The sequence below is a fragment of the Phodopus roborovskii genome, unplaced genomic scaffold (assembly GCF_943737965.1).
Source record: "Phodopus roborovskii unplaced genomic scaffold, PHOROB, whole genome shotgun sequence".
NCBI lineage: Eukaryota > Metazoa > Chordata > Mammalia > Rodentia > Cricetidae > Phodopus > Phodopus roborovskii.
The window spans coordinates 1,906,695-1,926,313 of NW_026125708.1; the positions used below are offsets into that span (position 1 = coordinate 1,906,695).

A 19,619-nucleotide genomic window follows, 5' to 3' on the forward strand; every position below is an offset into this window, starting at 1 on the left:
TTTTGTTTGGTAGCCTACCAAAATTAACCAGGGTCATCTGTGTGTTGGCAGGTTTGGAGTTACCTGTTGGAGCCTGATGGGCTCAGCAGAGGGTTCATGGCTGAGGACAGTGATACCTTCCCCAGCCAAATCTGAGTAGCTAATAGTTGAGAATGAATGTGTAGGGCCCTCTGAGTACCTCCTTCTTCTTTGACTGATTGTTAATAGGGCTTGTCTTGTGTATTCACACTATAGGAAAAAGAGTTGAGCTGAGTTAATGATTGCAAATGGTTGTATGGAATTTAGAGAATGCCATTTCACAGCCCTTTGCCTTATCTTCCAATTCCTGCATACTTCCCACCTTTTTCTTCCACACTGTTTGCTGAGTCCTGGAGCAGGTGGTATAAGTGACCTAAGGCTTAGCTCACATTCCTTATTTTCTATATCCTAGGCATTCATGAATCTCTTTATTCACTATTCACGAGAAGCTTCTCTGATTAAGGCCTATGCCTATAGATATAAGTATAGATCTTTTGAAGACAGTTTGCTGGTATGTCAGTTAAATTTTATTGATTAGTGCATATGTGTTTGTCTACACATAAGCCAAACCACACAAGCTTTGGGAGTCAGTTTTCATTCATTGTAGGTGCTAGGGATTGCACTCAGGTGCACAGCAAATGCTTTAACCTGCTGAGTTTTTGAGACAAGACTTTAATGTGTACCCCAGACTGGTTTCAAACTTCAATCCTCCTGCCACCACCTTCCAAGTGTGTACAGTTACACTGCCACACGCCAGTTAGTGCAATGCTTGTTCTTAAATCTGTGTTTTTCTTTGTGTTTGAAATATCTGTTGTCTTCACCAGCTGCCTGAGGGTGTGGATTATTGCTGCAAAGCAAACTGAAAAAGCAGCAACTACAAAAGGATAAAATGGTGCATGTTACCTCCCCACACACAGTTTCTGTTCCACACTACACAAGATATGCCAGGATGCCAGTTATGGTCAAGCTGAGCAAAAAGGGAAGCTGATGAATGCCTTGGAAGAATAGAGAAACCATCAAAAAAAAGAAAGAAAGAAAAAAAAGAAAAAGAAAAAGAAAACCCTCTGGCTTGCTTTTGATTTTGGTGCTTTTACTGGTTTTCAGCTATACATAAAACTCAAAGGCACTAAATAGAAAATCAGTTACATAGTGCCTGAAGTGCAAGAGAAAAATGACAGAATTCTGCGCAATCCTCCCTAGTGTGTTCCTGAAGTTCCCAGTGAGCCTGTTCATGAGGATTGTATTTATTTGTACTCTGTTGCCAGGCAAGAATCAAGGTGTATTTCAACCAGATGTCCTTGCTGGGCTCTGTAAGAGTAGCAAGGGGGGAGACATGTGTTTTTCTTTAAGCAGAACTTGTCAGGCCATCAGCAGCTGCTTTCAGTCTCATGGGTGGATCTCTCCACTTGTCAGATTTCCTAGCTCCTGAGGTTTTGGACAAACCACCCTTGGTTTCTTTAATCTATCTTGGGCATTGTTAATTCTCTTTTAAGTGTCAAATTACACTTCCAGCAGTTTTCTTAGGCCAACATCTAGGCTGCCATCCCTAACCTGTTCCCCAAGGGTTACATGGCCTGCTGACCTAAAAGCAGGCTGATTACAACAGTTCGTTCCTGTGTCAGAGACAATTGTGAAAGACAAAATGGGCAAAAACCGATTAGTAATGTTCTGACTGGTGTATTCCTCAAGTTTATCTGGGCCTCCCATTGGCCTTGAACTATTTAACAATTTATAAGTTGGGAACAACTTAGATCAATGTAAAATGCTCTTGTTATCCACAGAAATACAGCAGGATTCTGAATAGTCTAGTGCAATTGGTTTCTGTCCCATGGATACTGTGCAGTTTTTCATCCATCATTGTGAAAAATTCATTCATTTTGAGTTCTGCTTTGAACTGGTTACATCTATTGTTTCTCTCTTTGACTTGTGAGTTAAAAATTTCTACATGTGTTTCTTTTCTACTTTCACAAGAGACATGATTTTAACCTTTAAGAACTTACCCTTTAACTCTAGCTTGTCTTTTTTGCAAGGAATTATAGGCCCAAATGGGCCTTTGGCTCATTTGTCTGTATAGGAAGGATCAGCTCAGTTCACCATGATGTTCTCAATGTAACTAGTTTTAAAAGATTTTCAAAATGATAATGGTACCAGCTAGAACTTTCATCTAACCAGCTAATCTCAGAATTCTGATCTCCAGCTTCTTCAAAAGGCATTTTTGGAAGAAGAAATTTCCTGTGACAGAAGTTCTTGGCCTGGTCAGTATCTGCAGAAAGAAGTTCCCAGATTTGTCCAGAGTAGGTCTCATCACCTGCTCTAGAGAAGTTAGAAATGTGCCAGTGGGTGTTGACCTTACTAAAACTGCAGTGTTATGTAGAAACTATTGACGTTAGAAGCTTCATTTTCCCCTCAAATTTCAAAATTGTAAGAGCACCTTTAGGGGCCAACTTGAAGCAGAAACGTTACTAAAGAATCATGGTCAGTTGCGAAGAGCCTTTTTTGGGAGTGAGGTCTGAAAAGGTTGAGGAAAAAGGAAGGCTTAATACGCAGATGGAGAAACACAGGAATGAGACTGGGGAAAATGTCAAGGGAAAGTACAATCCGAACAAACTGTCAGGGTTGGTAGGGAATGAGATTAGAAACAAGAAGCTAGGCCAGGGATCTCTAGTCAATTCCATCTCATGCCTCTGTGAGGCAGAAATGAAACAGAAACAGAAGTAATTCATGTGTTTAGAAAATACACAAATATTGTCTGGTGTAGATCTAGAAAGTAGTTCCTCGAGGGATTAAAGAGAGAGAGTTGGATTTTAGCCCAACACATTTATTAACTTAAAGCTTGAAAGCCTTTTAAAGCTCTATTGCTGGGTAGACTAGTTGTTCTCCACAGGGCCTTCCTTCTCTCACCTCTTGATTATAGGATGAAAAATGGAAATGGGTTTGAGGTTTTCTTTTCTTTTCCTTTTTTGTTTTTTGGAGTTAAAGTAAGGTAAATACATAATTCTGATGCACTTGGGTATCACACGTAGGTTAAGATTTTAAGTCTAAGGTCTCAAATTCCGGTGAATATGACTGGTAGTGAGACTCAGACCATGTAACTTCCCTGGGCTGTCAACTCCTCTCTCAACTGGCTAGCCTCTCTACTCCCAAACAATTTGGCACATTCCTAAGGGCAGCTGTACCCTCAAGGCATGGGTTTAATGTCTCAAATCCTGTTTCTATGGATCCTGTTTTCATTTGCCAGCTAAAGCTTAGTTTGCAGTTTTCTAGCAAAATAGTGTGAGGAAGATTCTTTGTCAGCAACCAGTATGTAAGGCACCTTTCAACAAGCAAAGCCCGTGTTACCAGTGTTTATTGGATATAAGTAAGTTCTCACAGGCAAAACAAAATCCTCAAATTGACTGAGATGAACTTGTATGAAAAGAAGGCTTAAGATGATGGTCAGGACTGCTATTCGTTTATGGGATGCTAGATTTGGCCTCCTGGCATTCCATGCATTATTTCACATAGTTTACAGAAGTTCTCTAAGCTGATATTCAAATCTTTCTGCAATCTTGGTGGATAAGTGAATGAAGTGACAAATAAAAGACCCCCAAGATGATTCACCCCACCTCCCTACCATGATTCTTTTCCTTCTCAGTACTAATGTAATCCATGGCCTCATGCATGCTCCACAAGCTCTCTATCACTGAGCTACCTTCCCTAGTCCCCACCAAGACTACTAATACCCGTTCAGGGCCTCAGATATACCACATTATTATTTTTTTATTGTATCTTGTGCAATCTTTGGAGTTTCTACTTTCTGTAGCTGGCATTTTCTTATTTAGTTTTATGATTTCTGAGATCTAATATGGTTTGGTTCAGTTTTACACCTTTCCATTAGACCATGCAGGGAAGAGGAAAGTATACTATCAACTTCTACCAGATTTCATCTTAAACATTGTGGAGAACTTATTCTTTGGATTAAAATGTTTAATTGATTACTTTTCTTTCTTTCTTTTGTGTATAAGTGTGTAAGTGGGTGTGCATGCATGTTATTGTGCATAGACGGAGATCTAGGGATAACTTTGAAAAGTAGTTTATTGCATTCCACCTTTGTGAAGCAGGATCTTTCTTGCTTCTGCCACTATGGAGCATAGTCTGGACTATGTAGTCCACAAGCTTCTCAACAATTCTCCTGTCTTTGCCTCCCATCTCAATGTAGTGGTGCTGGGATTCTAGATCATGCAACCATACCCAACATTTCACATGGGTTCTTGGGATCAAACTTAAGTTATCACACTTCTCTGGCAAATGTTTTTTCCTAATGAGCCATCTCCTTGGCCCTTATGTGGATTTTTGTTTATGAAAAATAAACTGTCTATATAGTGTGGTGGAAAGAATGTGGACTATTGAATCAGGACAGATCTGGATTTGTGTCATAGCACTACCATATGCTATATTGATTAGACATATTACTTTTCTCTGAACCTTTATTGTTTAACACACAGGGAAATGAACAATATACCTTTAAGGTTATTTCTGAAGATCAAGTAATGTTAAAATGCAGCTTTGTCTAAAATGGTCGCATAGTAGGTACTCAATATACAATAGCTACTGAAGCAAAGAAACATAGAGAAAGCTTAGCAACCTGGGAATCCACTTGACTTGAACAACACACATAACCTTTCCCAGAAATTCATTTACTAACCTGGGGGCACCCACCTACATCATTAAGCTTCAGATGTAACATACTCCAAACTACACAATTGGTTGCTCCTCTCTAGAAACTCCTTAGTTATTCACAGTTGGTTATCAACCCCATCCTGAACTCAATGAAATGGAACAATCCAGTCTAAAACTGTTTAAGGGACATCTGCAGTAAGACGACCTCTAGCCTCAGAATAAACTTTTAGGGAAAATCTTCTATTTACTGTAAATTTTATGCCCATGCATGATTGAGTACACATATTATTAAAAAGCAGGTGCATCATAGAAAAGGACATGCACAATGGGTGGGAGACCCATACCTATCAAAGAGGAGAGCACTTACATTCTGTCCTTAGCAATTTGTTCCTCCTCTCCAGTAACCAGGTACTCTTGAGTACTCTAGTTTGGATGGTATATTGTTTCCTTGTAATGTATCTATTCTTGTACTTTTGTTTTACCTTTCAATATAATTCCTTGCTACTTTGCTATTATATTTTTCTTTATGAACAAGATACCAAGAACCAAAGTATTATGATAAAGCATGGGGAGGGGATTTGGAGGATTCCACAGCAGGTGAGGGTGAATTAAGAGGTAAAGAGACACAGAAACAGAGCTGAAGAGAAGAGGAAGACAGAAAATGTCCTGTCTGCCCAAGAGAACAGCAGGAAAAAGACGGGGGAAGAGAACATAAGTGGGCAGGGGTCTTTCATCCAACTTAATTCTATAATTTGATTAAATTGATTAAAGAAGTAAATTTGTATTATTAAACATTAATATCCAAGACTCAACTTCAACTTGAAGCCTGTCTTCAGGTATTAAATGTTTATCTTGTACCTATGCTGTTATGATTTCCACATTTTCAAGAGCCAGACAGTTACCTAATTTTTTCTGAGATTTCAGCAAGCACTAAGCAGACAAGAAAAATTGTTTAAATTCTATACAGGAGGCTATAAAACTAGTGTCTTTCAACCCATGGCTGCTAGTTTCCTCAGAATTACTAGTTGTTAGATGTTGCCTTTAATAGCTGAGCCAACTCTCTAGACATTTTCTCAGTATTTTTTAAGGGAAGTCTTGGTGAGTGTGTGTTTTAATTTTTTATATGTATTTATTCAGTGTGTGTGTGTGTGTGTGTGTAAAACAAAACATCATGCAGGAGTTGGAGTTGGTTCTCTCATTCTACCCCATGAATTCTGGGGATGACACTCAGATATGCAACCCTGGCAGTGAGTGCCTTTACCTACTAAGCCATCTTACTGGCCCAGAAAATTATTTGAATGGGATAATTTGCATATTTTGTTCAAGGTGCCCAGGAAATTGGTAAGATTTGGCACTTCCTCACTCCTAGAAATATCCCTGTGATTTTGGCCCAGCTCAGAAGTATGTGTGGGGAGAGGGGCAGTGCCATTTCATGGCACTTTTCTGTGGAATTGCATTTATAAAAAAACAAAGTTTTGTTAAAAATGTGTATATTGCATTATTGTTTTTTTATTCACTTACATATTCTCATTTCTAACACTTGCTGCTATTTCTTGGTACATACCCTCTTTCTTTTTGTATGAACTGGAGACTTGAATCTCTCAATATCAATATTTCATATGTCTAGGTGGGGAGTCCTGTAGAATGAAGCCTGAACTTTAGCATCCCTAACAAGCTTTGCTTAAGCACCTGTCACTAATGATGCAAGCAGAGAAAGATTAATTCAATGCAGTCACATTACAAAGAGGAAGTTGCCCACCCACCCTTTACCCATAATTGTCTGTGTTGGTTAGTTTTTGTTAACTTAACATATTTATCTGGAAAGAGGGCATATGAGGAATTGCTCCCATTAGATTGGCTTGCCAGTCACATCCCCTTTCTGCTCCCCAGGGAGGGTGAGGCCTTCCATGGGGGAATCTTCAGAGTCTGCCATATCATTTGGAGCAGGGCCTAGGCCCTCCCCCATGTGTGTAGGCAGAGAGAGTATCCCTCTATGTGGAATGGGCTCCCAAAGTCCATTCATATACTAGGGATAAATACTGATCCACTACCAGAAGTCTCATAGATTTTCCAGGCCTCCTAACTGACACCCATGTTCAGGGAGTCTGGGTTGGTCCTATACTGGTTTCCCAGCTATCGGTCTGGGGTCCATGAGCTCCCCCTTGTTCAGGTCAGCAATTTCTGTGGGTTTCTCCAGCCTGGTCTTGACCCCCTTGCTCATCACTCTTTCCTCTCTGCAACTGGATTCCATGAGTTCGGTTCACTGTTTAGCTGTGGGTGTCTACTTCTGCTTCCATCAGCTACTGGATGAAGCTCTATAATGGCATTTAAGGTAGTCATCAATCTCATTATCAGGGAAGGGCATTTAAGGTAGTCTCTTCACTATTGCTTAGATTGTTATTGGGGTCATCCTTGTAGATCTATCCAGTGCCAGATTTCTCTTTAGACCTATAATGGCTCCCTCTATTATGGTATCTTCTTTCTTGCTCTCCTCTATCCTTCCCCTGACTCAATCTTCCTGCTCCCTCATGGGTATTTTTCAAAATGAATGTTTGATGTGGGAAGGCCCAGTCCATGTTGGGCAGTGTCATCCCTAGACAAGTAGGCCTGGGCTGCATAAAGTAGTAAGTGAACATGAGGTTTTTAACAAGCCAGTTAGCAGTGTTCCTCTGTGTTCTTTGCTTTAGTTTCTGTCACCAGATTCCTTGAGTTCCTGCCCTGGCTTCCCTTTATGATATACTATAAGCTAAAGTAAGCCCATTCCTCCAAGTTGCTTTAACTTATGGTGTTTGTTACAGAAACAAAGACTTTCTCTTCCCTGGTTTGTCCTACAAGATGGCCTGATAAAATGTCAAATTGTTAATCTGTTAGTTACAGGGGATGACACTCGCCCTTAGAGGTTAATATCCTCTTCTATGGGAATAGTGTCACCTGTGAGGTTTTGCTGTTCCTAGAATCTGAGATAACTGCAGGTTCAGAACAAGGACTTGTCTCTGTGCAGTCAGGCAAAGTAAAAGACATAGACACAAAATGAAGGCAGGGATGTCAGACTCTCATCCTTCCTTTAGTTACCTGTGGACTCAAGCGAGAAGTCAATACTTTGTAGCAAAATCAGTTTTGACATGCCTGTTTCAAGCTGAGCTGAGGCTGGGATAGTTATTATAACTTCAAATACCTTTAGGTCTTTCTCATAGAACTAAGATCATTTCCTGGAGAAGGCTTGACTTTGTAGGGCTCAGATCCTTGGGGTAAGTTACATATTACCTATGACTAGGAAATTCAAATCATGAGCAAAAATCAATAAGAGATTTGGTCAGATCTATTACACAAACACAAGTGTGATAAACAAGTACCACATTGTGTTAGTAAGAAAGTGAACCCCGGGCTAAAATTCAGGGCTACTGGCTATGGGACTTTAGGTAAATCATTCTACTTCTCTAAACTTCGTGTTCTTTTCTTGTAAATGAGACACAATGGCTTATCTACCCCACAAGTTGTTCCAAACATAAATTTTAAAATTTCTCTTGAAGTCCTACTCCACTAAAATGTAATCTGTGATCTCTCTGTGGGCCTGATGTGAATGTAACATGGGCCTGTGTAATGAGCTGTAGCATTTGTTTTAACACTAATTGATGGCTTGAAGAGTAGGACTGATATGCATTGCTGGGGACACAGATGCAAATGACATTCTGCCACCAGTAAGGTTTTCTATTTTTGAATGAAAAAAATTCCTCTCATGGAGTGAGAGTTTTCCCATATGCTCATCCACTCATGAGTAGCCAAAGATGTTATTGTAAAATGAATATTCCATGTTGTACCATCTTGCTTGTTTATAACAAGAAGAATTTCTATGTTCTTATCATTCTTTCTGGATTTCTGCAAACATTTCTTTGTCAGTTATGGCTATAGTCATTTCCTCCAGTGAGTAAAAGATGTGCTGTTCTTTCCACTTTGTGAGTGTGTGTTTAAATTTATTCCGAATACTCCTTGTAGCCTTGCTTATATAAATGTGCTCAGCATCTTATTTTACTGAGCCTTCCACCTAGGGCAGCTGTCTTATTTCTGTCAAACCAAGACTACTCTGGCCTTCAAAACCCTGCTTAAAATTCATCTGCGCAGAGTGCTTAATCCATTAGCAAAGATTTGGTAAGTTCTGGCTTGAGGTAGACCCTGTGGGGGCTAGCACAGGGTCCTGTCCTTCAAGGAGAATTGGAAGTAAGGCGGGAAAATTAGACATTTGCACAGAATGGGGATGAATTAGCAATCTTGAGTAGTATGCTATGAGTGGCAGATGAGCAGTATGGGCAGGGTGTCCTGGTGGAGAGCACTGCAGACAGACAGGCCATGTCTAGGAACATGAGCTAGATCTTAGATAAGGCCCAAGTAGATATAAATGCGGACTATTTTCATGTGATTAACACATGATTGTCATACTCATAAATGCAAATAATTCAAAGTAGTTAACAAAGGCTGAATAAAATACTTGCGATATAGGCATTAGGACTAGAGTTCAAATCTCCCAAACTCATAAACTCATAAAAAATCATAAAAAGATGGCCAGTTTTGGTGGCTGCTTGTAATCCCAGCACTTGGAAAGCAGAGACCCCAGGGCAAGCTGGCAAGCTAGAGTAGCAGGAATTGGAGAGTTCTTTTCCTCATTGAGAGATCCTACCTTAATAAGTAGAATGGAGAATGATTTAGGAAGTCACCTGACATGGGTTTTCATATACACACAGAGGCACACATTTGCTCATGTATGCCCTCCAACACACCCACTCGTGCATGCACATTTAAAAAGGACACATACACACACATTCACACACACAGGCACCACACACATACACAAGACAAATACATGCTTTCCCCAACACACACATGCTCACAAAAGAAAATGAGCAGTATAGATTTGGAAAAAAAAAAAAAAAGAGAGAGAATTCCATGCTTTCCAAATAGGTAGAGGAAGGAGACAAAGAGGACAGAAAATTGAAAAGGCAATGGGACTAATGTCAGTGTAAGGCAAAGAAGCAGGAATGTAGACATTTGCTTCTGAACATTGAGAGTCACAGAGGCAGCAGTTGTAGAGGCCTAGTGGCAACACAGATGAAAAATTATCTTAGGGTCAAATAAAGGGCTTGTGTATCAGGACAACGAGCCGGATCACTGTTGGTTCATCAGTAGGAAGATAATCTGATACCATCTATTTTTTAGTACATTCATCTAATGATAGTTTTCATGGTGACCTTGGAGTTGCAGGTAAAAGATGTCAATAGCAGAGGGATTAGAGGGAGAAAACATTGTGACTTCCAGCTGGATTATCTCTCTACCCCTCCAGGACTCCAATAGTGCACATACCTGGCTCTATGAAGCTGCATTTGAGATCTGATAATAGGTGGGAGGTCATTTTGAGGACAGAGCATGGGTTTTTGCATCCAGTCAGATCTAGATGCAAATTCATACTGTAGTACTTAATCTCTGTAGATTTGTACCAATGATTTGATTCCTCTGAACCCCAGTTTTCTCATAGGTGAAATAGTCATTATAGAAATTCACATGGAAGTTAATGAGAAAGGCTGTCACATAGGAGATGAATGTTAAACCAACATTCCTCACCTCCTTCATTGTAATTATTTGTGTGGCCCTGAGTATTCTTTTCTCTGGAGGAGGCACCGAGTCTCTATATTGGAAAGTTCTTGATTGTTTAGCAAAATGCCTGACTATGCCTTTCTCATTCCTCTTACTCAAATAGGAGAGTTAATTATCTCATCAACAAACATTTATTGTATGACATGTACTGTTTTGTTTGTAAAGCAATGGACAAAGTTAGACACAAATCTCTGTCATATAGAATTGATTATTTTTATTTGTGGCTGCAGAGGAATCCCACAATCAACAAATATTCAGTATTTCAAGTGGTAAAAGAGCGGACAGGAAATGGTAGGAAGTTGGTCAAGATTAAATTTCATATTAGGTGATACCCCAGAAGATACCTGGAGTAAGGGAGAAGCAATGTGGCTACTTGGGACAATAGCTTTCCAGAAAGAAGGAATAAAGATGGAGCTATTCTTTAGTGGTAGCATTCTTCAGGGGTTTAAAAAACAGTAAAGGGTCTAACATGTTTGAAATAGGGTGAGTGTAGTGCTTTAGAAGAGATATGTCCCTCATAGACTCACATATTTGAAGACTTGGTCCCTGGGTAGGGGCACTGTTTGTAGAGGTTGTAGAATAGGAGGTGGAGACTTACTGAAGGAAGTATGCCACACTGGGGACAGGTTTTGAGGGTTTATAATAAGCCTTGCTCCACCTTCAGTTTCCTCTCTCTGCTTTGTGTTTGCTATCCAACTTTTCTGCTCCACTCACCCACTGCCATGCCTCCCCTGTCATTATGGATACTTCTTTTGGAACTATAAGCACAATTAAACCCTTCCTTCTATAAGTTGCCTTGTTAGTGGTGTTTTATCACAATATAAAAGTAACTAATGCAGTAAGCAAAGAGAACAGTATTGGGATAGGGAACCAGAAAATGTTCAGGAGAGGGTGGTGAATACACATAGGCTCTATTTAAAAATTTAATGTATTTAATACATAAAAGGGGACTGGCAATTGAAAAGTGTGAAATATGCAACTTTTCTTTTTTTCTAGCATGTTCTGGAGAACTGCTGTATGTGGTTGCTCTGGTTTTCTTGGGATAAAAGTCACATACAAGTGCATGTAAATGTCTGTGCGTGCGTGTATGCATGCGTGCGTGTGTATGTGTGTGTGTGATCTGTATGTAGTTCCAGAAACTTTGATATGTAATTTCTGTGAAGGATGCCATGCCCCTACTATGCTACTTTGAAACAATTATGTTTTTTCAGTAGAAAGATATGTCTTCTTAAAGTAACTCATTTTCCATGAATTACTTCCCTGGCAATCTTGTCAACTGTGGCTGACTAAACAGTTATCATTGGAGAGGACTGTGGAGTTTGTTATCATACCCTGGAGTTTAATATGAAGAAAAAGAATGTCTTTACAGTCTGTTACCACTTTTTTTCAAGACCCATTCACTTACTTCATATATATATATATATATATGTACATATTCTTAGTTGCCTACATTTATCTCCATCTCCCTTATTATAAGGATAGATAAATTTCTAAATCTCATTGCATATTTAACATTCATTTCTCTATTATGTTGATGCACTTTTGTACATCATACATTTCGTATTCATTTCATCCTGTTAATCTGCCTGCTGTCAGTTTATTAAATAGGCCCAATTACTGAGAGCCCTGAGAGAGTACAACAAAACTTTTCCTCTTAAACACATCCCATTCAAGCACAGCTATCTTACGAAGTACCTATTCTAAAAGTATATACTATCAGCTCCACTTTTCCACATGAGAAAACTGAGGTGGTCTAAGACAAGCAAAAATCACTTGTATTAAACACTATAGCTGAAAAGTAAATAATTTAAGATTCAAATGAGAATCTATCTCCAAAACCCATATTCCCCTCAACTACATCAAGTCACTAAGTATATCATAGTTACCCTGCTGATCTCTATGATTATTCTGTGGATTAACCATAGTACCAAGTATTTAATATCAGTTCCTGCCAAATTCCATAGCACATTCCACTCATTTGGTCTGTCAGGGATTGTCAACATTTTTTTGCCTTTGTCTTTTGAGATGTGAATCTGACTATGTTCTCCAGGTTGTCTTTAAATTTCTGGGCTCAACTAATTCTCTCACTCAGCCTTCCAAATAGTTGGGACTACAAATATGTACCACTATACCTGGTTTGTCAACTTATTTATAATCTTATTGTTCAGGGGTTGTCAATTCCTATTTTTTTATATTCAGCCAAGACAAACAAACATGGGAAATGAAGTTCAGCAGGAAAGAAAGGCCTATGAGGCAGTGGTTGATGCTGTTCAGTTGTATGGTGTTTACCTAGCATGTACAAGCCCTGTGCTCAGTTCCTTGAAGTTGGGGTTTAAATGAGCTCACCATACCCAAGATAAATGATAAATAGGTGTTTTATTGGGGAAGAATTTACACAGATAAGAGTAAATAACTGCTATGGCCTTCCTGCTCCAGAAGATGCAGTCTCTACTCTTCTGATATTCTCCAAGACCCGCCGTTCCTCTACCTTAAAAGGGTTACATCTCTACCTGAAACCACACCCAAACTGTGTGGCCACTACTACAAGTTAACTGGCAAGGCAAGATGCCGCTGCATTTCCTAGTATTGCTGGTGATGAGGATGGAATCCAGGACCTTATGCATGCTAGGCGTGTGTTCTATTACTGAGCTACATCCCTAGCCCTGTCATGTGGTTCTATGTACACATGCTTTGTAGCTCAACCCCCAAAAGGTGCTTCTTAAATAGTATTCACAAACATCCCATGGACAAGTTCCCTTCTTTGGAATTCTAGGCAGTCTAGTTCATTGTAGAAGATTTCATGCCTTATTCAGTTACTGAATAATTTTGGTGCCAGCTGCATGGTTGATACTATGCTAGAGTTTGGGAACAAACAAAGTTGAAAAAGTGTAAGTCTTGTCACTAAGAAGATCAGTTTTGTGGCAAGAAAATCATAAGACACTTAAAAAACAACATGATACTTGAAATATCTTTAAGGTAGGTATGCTCAATGTGCAATGAAAGCATGAAAGAAAATCTGGAGTAAGTTGTTAGGCCATATTAAAGAGAATATGTACATTTATTCTTGAAAGTTTTGCAGATGGGGATACTTTTAGTGAAAAAAGAGTAGCTTGGGCAGAAGTCTGAGAAAGGATAGTGAATTTAGCAATGCCTTAGCATGACTTCTTTAAAGGATAGCAATTAATAATGTTGAAATGGCAGATTGTATGCCAGTCAAGGAGCCAATACCTTGGTATCAGACAAGTAAAATAAGTGGTTGATAAGGATAGACCAGGGTCAAGGGGTAGAAAGGGTTATGTAAATTATTCTCAAAGGGGGCAGTTTTAGCTGGATGTAGCCATATGGAAATGTGGACCCAATGTGTTAACAGGTCTTGTTTTTTTTTTTCTTTTTCTTTTTAGAAAACCAAGAAATCTGCATTCTAAAAACGTGAAACCTCCAGATTTCTAAATGCTAGAATTGAGTTTCCTTTTTCAATCCAAGTTTTAGCTAACATTATACCAAACACAACACATTTGTTTGCTAAATGTGGCCTACAAGTTTATCATTTTCAGACCTGTGCTGTAGGGGACAGGGCACTATGGAAACAGAAGCAAAGTGAAGCAATGCATCAAAACACAGACAACATATTAATAAAAAGGAACTTGTGGGTTGGGGGTGTAGCTAAGTGGTAGAATGCTTGCCTGGAGCATATGAGACTTCTAAGTTTAATCTACAGTGCTTCATTAATATAATGATAATTATTATTATAACCACATTTATTTCTCATTGCCTTGGTTCACTGTGATATTTATAAAGTGTATGAAGCCATATTTCCTGCCTCTTAGGAATCAAAATGAGGTCCTAGGTCAAATGAAATTCTGAGTGTAATAATGCAAACAGGGTCTTTCTTGGTTCAGTCATGAAAAGAAGGGCCTCAGTGAGATGGCTCAGCTGATAAGGTGTTTGCAGATCTCTCTATAGTGCAAGTCTGATGATCTCACTTTGGTCCTGGGAACTTATGTAAAGGTGGAGATTGACACAGATTCAGCAAAGTTATCCTATTACCTTTTTATGTACTCAATGGCATGTGAGACCCCCAACACACACACACACACACACACACACACACACACACACACACAGTAATAGTGATACATTTTAAAAATGTAAAAGCTGGTAGAACACAGAAGCTGAAACCAGTAACACCCTTGAGAATCACCACTACCACCACCACCATCAGGAGATGGATGTTATTTATTTCCTTTTTAATTTAGATGAAGATAAAGTAGCCTCTTTTAACTGTGTGTGCAATAAATTCAACATAGCCAGTGATGAGACAGATAAGGCACAATGTAATAGCTGTTACAGTTTAAACTCTCCATTTTACAGTTGAAGAAACCTAGCCAGTGTTTCCCCACTCCCTCCAAAAAGTATGTTGCTTTGCTCAGAGTGACCAGACAAACTAGTGGCAGAGTGAGGCCTCCTGACTTCTGGTCTTGCATTCTTTCCAATAATCCTGGCTGTGATAATTAAGGTAAATCAGCCTGGCGGTTTTCCTAGCATCTAGAATTCCTGGTCTGGACAAGTAGATCTTGAGAGCTGCTGTTGCAAGTCTTTCTTTTCCTCCTTATCTGTGTGATGATGAGATTTTTTTTTTCAAATTTTGGGTTTCATAGGTAAAGGTTAAGAAGAGGACAAAAAGATGTTTGGGGAGCACTGAGACCATTCACAAGGCTACGAAAGCAAACTTGTCGGTGGCTGATATATTTAAAGCTTATGACCTCTGTGCTCTCTGCACCGACCTCTGTGCCATATGCTTTTAGTTTTGTTTTTCTTTTGTCTCCTTTTCTATATTCTTCTGTGTATTTCTTCTCCCTTATCAGCCTAGGTCTCAAGCCTATCTTTAAGTGCTCTGGGGCATCACTAAGCCTCCCCTGTGGCTTTTACTATGCTTGCTTCAAGTCAATAAAATTGCTAATTATTCATTTCTCAATTGCATGGAAATGAGAGTGCCTACTGGCTAGAAAAGTGAATGCTTGCTATGCTACAGCTACTTAAGTCTCTAAAATCTGAGACTAGTAACGCTTGTCAATTTTGACTCTTGACAACTAATCTTTTCCATCCTTCATTTCCAGGTCTATTGTTCTGACATTTGCCATTTTTTTTCTCTGACCCTGTTTCTGATTGGTGCAGCTGTTGAAGATGCTGCAGTTGCAGCATGTACATCTGGAACATTTGGCTGACTTGTTGAACTTCCCCCAGGGAGTACTCCAGGGGAAGCATGGGAAGGGTGGAGAGGCCAGAACAGTTGTCTGCAAGTAGAGATGCCAATAGTGTCTGGCCATTTTGTGGACCACCCTTGTAAAAAATTCACCTCATTGTGACCCTCAGTTTACCCACCTGCTCTTTGAAGGCTTGTGATCTTTCAAAACTCCTGCAGCCCTAGAAGAAGATAAACTTTTGGCTGTGGGCTCTCTCACACAACACTTTCTGCCTTATGAAAGGAGTCAATGCATATCTGTTGAATGAATTAATATGTCAAGAAATCCTAGGAAACTGTTTTACCCGTCAAGGGACAGCATCACTTCAGCTCCACTTGGCACTAGGCACTTGGCACTAGGCTTTGACGGCGCCCCCAGACTCACTCTAGGAGTGAGACAGCCTGATTCCCAGTCTGTTTGGCTCCCTGGCTCCTAGGTCTCCTTTTCTTCTGGCGAGCCATTGAATTGCAAACACAGCAGGCATGGTTTCATTCCAAACCCTGAACTGTTTTAATTAGTTTAACGTCTGTTAAACGCTTTGAAGATTGAAAGCAACAGATAAGTACTGGATGATGTTATTAACAACTGCAGTTAATTGCAAACATTTCTATTAATGCTAGTTTCTGCCTCCTTTTCTTTACTCCACGTTCTTTCTAAGGTTCCCAAATTCTTCTCAGCCTCCCCCTCCTGCCCTCCCCCATAGTGGCGCTGCTGAAGGGTTAAACCGGGGTGGAGTCCAGAGATGAAGGACAGCGGCAGTCACCAACTGCAACGGGGCAAGCGGGAAGAGCTGGGTGGGGCTGCCAGGCAGAGGTGAACCCCCACGCCCCCAGGCCCCGCCCCACGGCTGGAGGCCCGAGTGGAAAGGCAGGGGGCGGGGCGCCCAGGCCTGGCGGGCCCGTGGTTGGGCGTCCCAGCCGCCCCTTGAGGCATGGGGCGGGGTAGGTGAGGACCTCCTCCCTCATTCCCTCCTGGGCCGCGCCGCCCCTCTCTCCCGCCCCTCCTCCTCCCTTTCCCACCCCTCGGAGTGGAGCTGCACATGCGGCTGCTCCCTGTTCTGTCCCGCCCAGCCACCGTCGCTCAGGAACGGGTCCCTGCAGCCCCCAGCCGATGGCAGGACAGTAGCCGCTTGTCAGGGGTCGTGAAGGGCTGAGGCAGAGGCAGAGGCTCCCGGGCCTCAGATAGTGGCTGTCTCTGGAGGCCATGGGCTACCCCGAGGTAGAGCGCAGGGAACCCCTGCCTACAGCAGCGCCAAGGGAGCGGGGCAGCCAGGGCTGCGGCTGTCGCGGGGCCCCTGCTCGGGCGGGCGAAGGGAACAGCTGCCGGCTCTTCCTGGGTTTCTTTGGCCTCTCGCTGGCCCTCCACCTGCTGACGCTGTGCTGCTACCTAGAGTTGCGGTCCGAATTGCGGCGGGAACGGGGAACCGAGTCCCGCCTCAGCGGCCCGGGTGCTCCTGGCACCTCTGGCACCCTAAGCAGCCCTGGTAGCCTCGACCCTGTGGGTCCCATCACCCGCCACCTCGGGCAGCCGCCCTTTCCACAGCAGCCTTTGGAACCAGGAGAAGATCCACTCCCCCCTGACTCCCAGGACCGGCACCAGGTGAGTCACCTAGGAGGGGCGGCGGCCTTGGAGGCCCCCTCCCCTGCTAGGTTGGGTGGGGGCCTGCGCCTCAGGGCTCGGGGGACTCTGCCACTCAGAGCCAAGTTACAGGGCAGGACCTGGGAGTGGGCCGGAGAGCTAGGGAGAGGTTGTCCGGGGCAGGTTGTTCTCAGTTCCTGGCTTGGCTCATCCAGACCCTCTCGGGTCCCATGGACTTGGAAAGCCCAGCCTGCATGCGCCGCCCCCGGGGGGGTGTGGGCTGCTTTGGTGAAAAGTTGGCCGGGCTCGCGCCCGGGCCGGCGGAGAGGTGCCTGCGCCGCCCCCGTGGCCGTCTAACGGCCAGCAGCTTGGCCCCTGGTGCCCCTGGTGAGGTTCCCTGCCCACGGTGCTTGTTTCTTCGTGTCCCGAGCTGATGCCAGCACTAGCAGGCTCCTCTTTGGAGTTGGAGCTGTAAACAGCTGTAATAACTGTTCCACGCCTGTTGAAACAACTTTTAACCGTACTTTTCAGCGCCGGGTTCTTTTGCGCTGACCAGAATGTGAGCTTTTTCTCACTTACCTGCAATTTGAGACCGATTGTCCTGGGCGTTCTCGTGAGGATCAGCGCCCCTGAGGAATTCTGGTAGAAATATGCCGTCTTGCTAGACAACTTCTGAACAGCAATTTAAAAAATCTATGGAAATAAAACTCACCCTTTGCATGCCGGTTCTGACACTCTTGTTGATGGAGTGGGGTGCAGTGGGTGTGAAGAGTTTTCCTTATCGCTAGCTTCAGAACAGGAAGTTGGAGTTTTGTTTTGTTTTTGGTATTCTTTAGAGTGTTTGTATCCCCTTTTAGCAAACCACTAGTTTGGTTGTTTTCCTTACTGTTTCTTCAAGTAAATTCAGCGTACTTGATATTAAGTATTCTCGTGGTTGCCAAAGTTGTCTTATATGTGAATCTTAGGCAATGCAACCAAGGATCTTTTTGAGGTGGTTAAAGACTAATGGTTAGTTTGTACCCTTTGAAAAAACAAGTTGTGTAAGTAACTTACTTGACGTGAGGCATGGGAGTCTTCTGAATTTAGTGTTACATCCATAGCCATTGTCACAATTCTTTAAACATTATTTGTGCTACTTTGACCTTCAAAGTTGTACACTTTAGAGCTGTCACATCCATAACAATACTCTGTCAGGACTGACACTTTTTACTTTTACAATGTATTTTGTAAAATTGCCCCAGCCCTAAAATGCCTTTCAAACAGACCCCAACTTATATAACAGCTTATCATAGACGAGAATCTGCAGACATGCTCCTCATGCTGGAAACTTTAAACATTATGACTGGGTAATAACTAATTAAGACTCTGGGTCTTTTATTTGTCTCCCCACTCCTCATGCCCCTAGAAATACTTAGCAGCTGCCCATCAGTATTCTGTGAAAAAGTATCAGAGAATTCAACTTCTTTACTCAACTGGTGGTCAAGGTTTTTTGGCATTCAGGGTGGACAGTGTCATGTTCGTGTATTGAGGATTAGTGGGACAGCTGTATTCTAGAGCTTCTGTGAGGGCATGGGACTCACATGGTTTTGGCATGGCTTTTAGTTGCTTACACTTGTGTAGCACTAAAATACTTAGGTGTTTCAACACAGTTTCTCATCTCCTGTCCTTTAGAATCTTTCTAGTTTAGTCTTTTGGGACAGTCAAAGCAATGATACATTTATTGGCATCAACTTGGAATTGAAGTTTTTCAGATTTGTAAGGTACCACCCACGTCTATTTTATTGATTCTTTTGAAGAACGTATAGGCCCTGAGGGAGAAGTAAATGGCCCAATATATCATAGCTTTAGTCAAAACTAGGATGAAGTTGTGCCTTCATCCTCCAGTTTAGTACACATTACCCCATAATATGGTGTCTATCAAAAAAAAAAAAAAAAAAAAAGTTGAGGGGAATGAAGCAACTGTAGGTTGGAACTCCATAGTAGATTTTTTTTTTTATAAAATGAAGGGTTCAAATCTCTGTCATTTTGTTCTGCTCTAACTACATTTTGACCAGACCAAGTTTAACCATATACTCCTTTTTTTGTCTTGAACTTTACTTTCAGGAAAACAGGAATATAACTGGAGAAGTGTTAGCTCATATTCAACTTGTTTCTCTTGAGAATATTAGTTTAAGCATATAAATAAGCAAATATATGAATAAATAAATAAAGGAAAATGTGATTGGCTAATTGAGTTAAATTGATGTGCTATATCTGGGTAAAATTTCTAGTGCCCTGGTGCACCCTCTGCTGGTTTTGCAGTGATATGTAATTGTACTAACTGCTGACAGTCAAACTTCTAAGTTGTGCTGACAGATTCTGATTCATAATAAGGAAGTAAACAGTCTCCTGGGATTTGGCCATGTAGGTCATATTTTATATTTTAGTTTGAAAAACAGCTGCTGTTACGGCAAGTGTTGGATAGAGAGGACCAGAGAC

At 41.4% G+C, this 19,619-nt stretch overlaps 1 protein-coding gene across 1 annotated transcript in view; it reads left to right on the forward strand.

Moving 5' to 3' along the window:
* The first annotated feature begins 16,408 nt into the window (after positions 1–16,408).
* Eda (ectodysplasin A) overlaps positions 16,409–19,619 on the forward strand; it is a 389,966-nt gene continuing 386,755 nt past the window's right edge. The window contains exon 1 of the mRNA XM_051178503.1: positions 16,409–17,162. Coding sequence (XP_051034460.1) covers positions 16,767–17,162 — 396 coding nt within the window. The 5' untranslated portion in view covers positions 16,409–16,766. The remainder of the gene's footprint in view (positions 17,163–19,619) is intronic.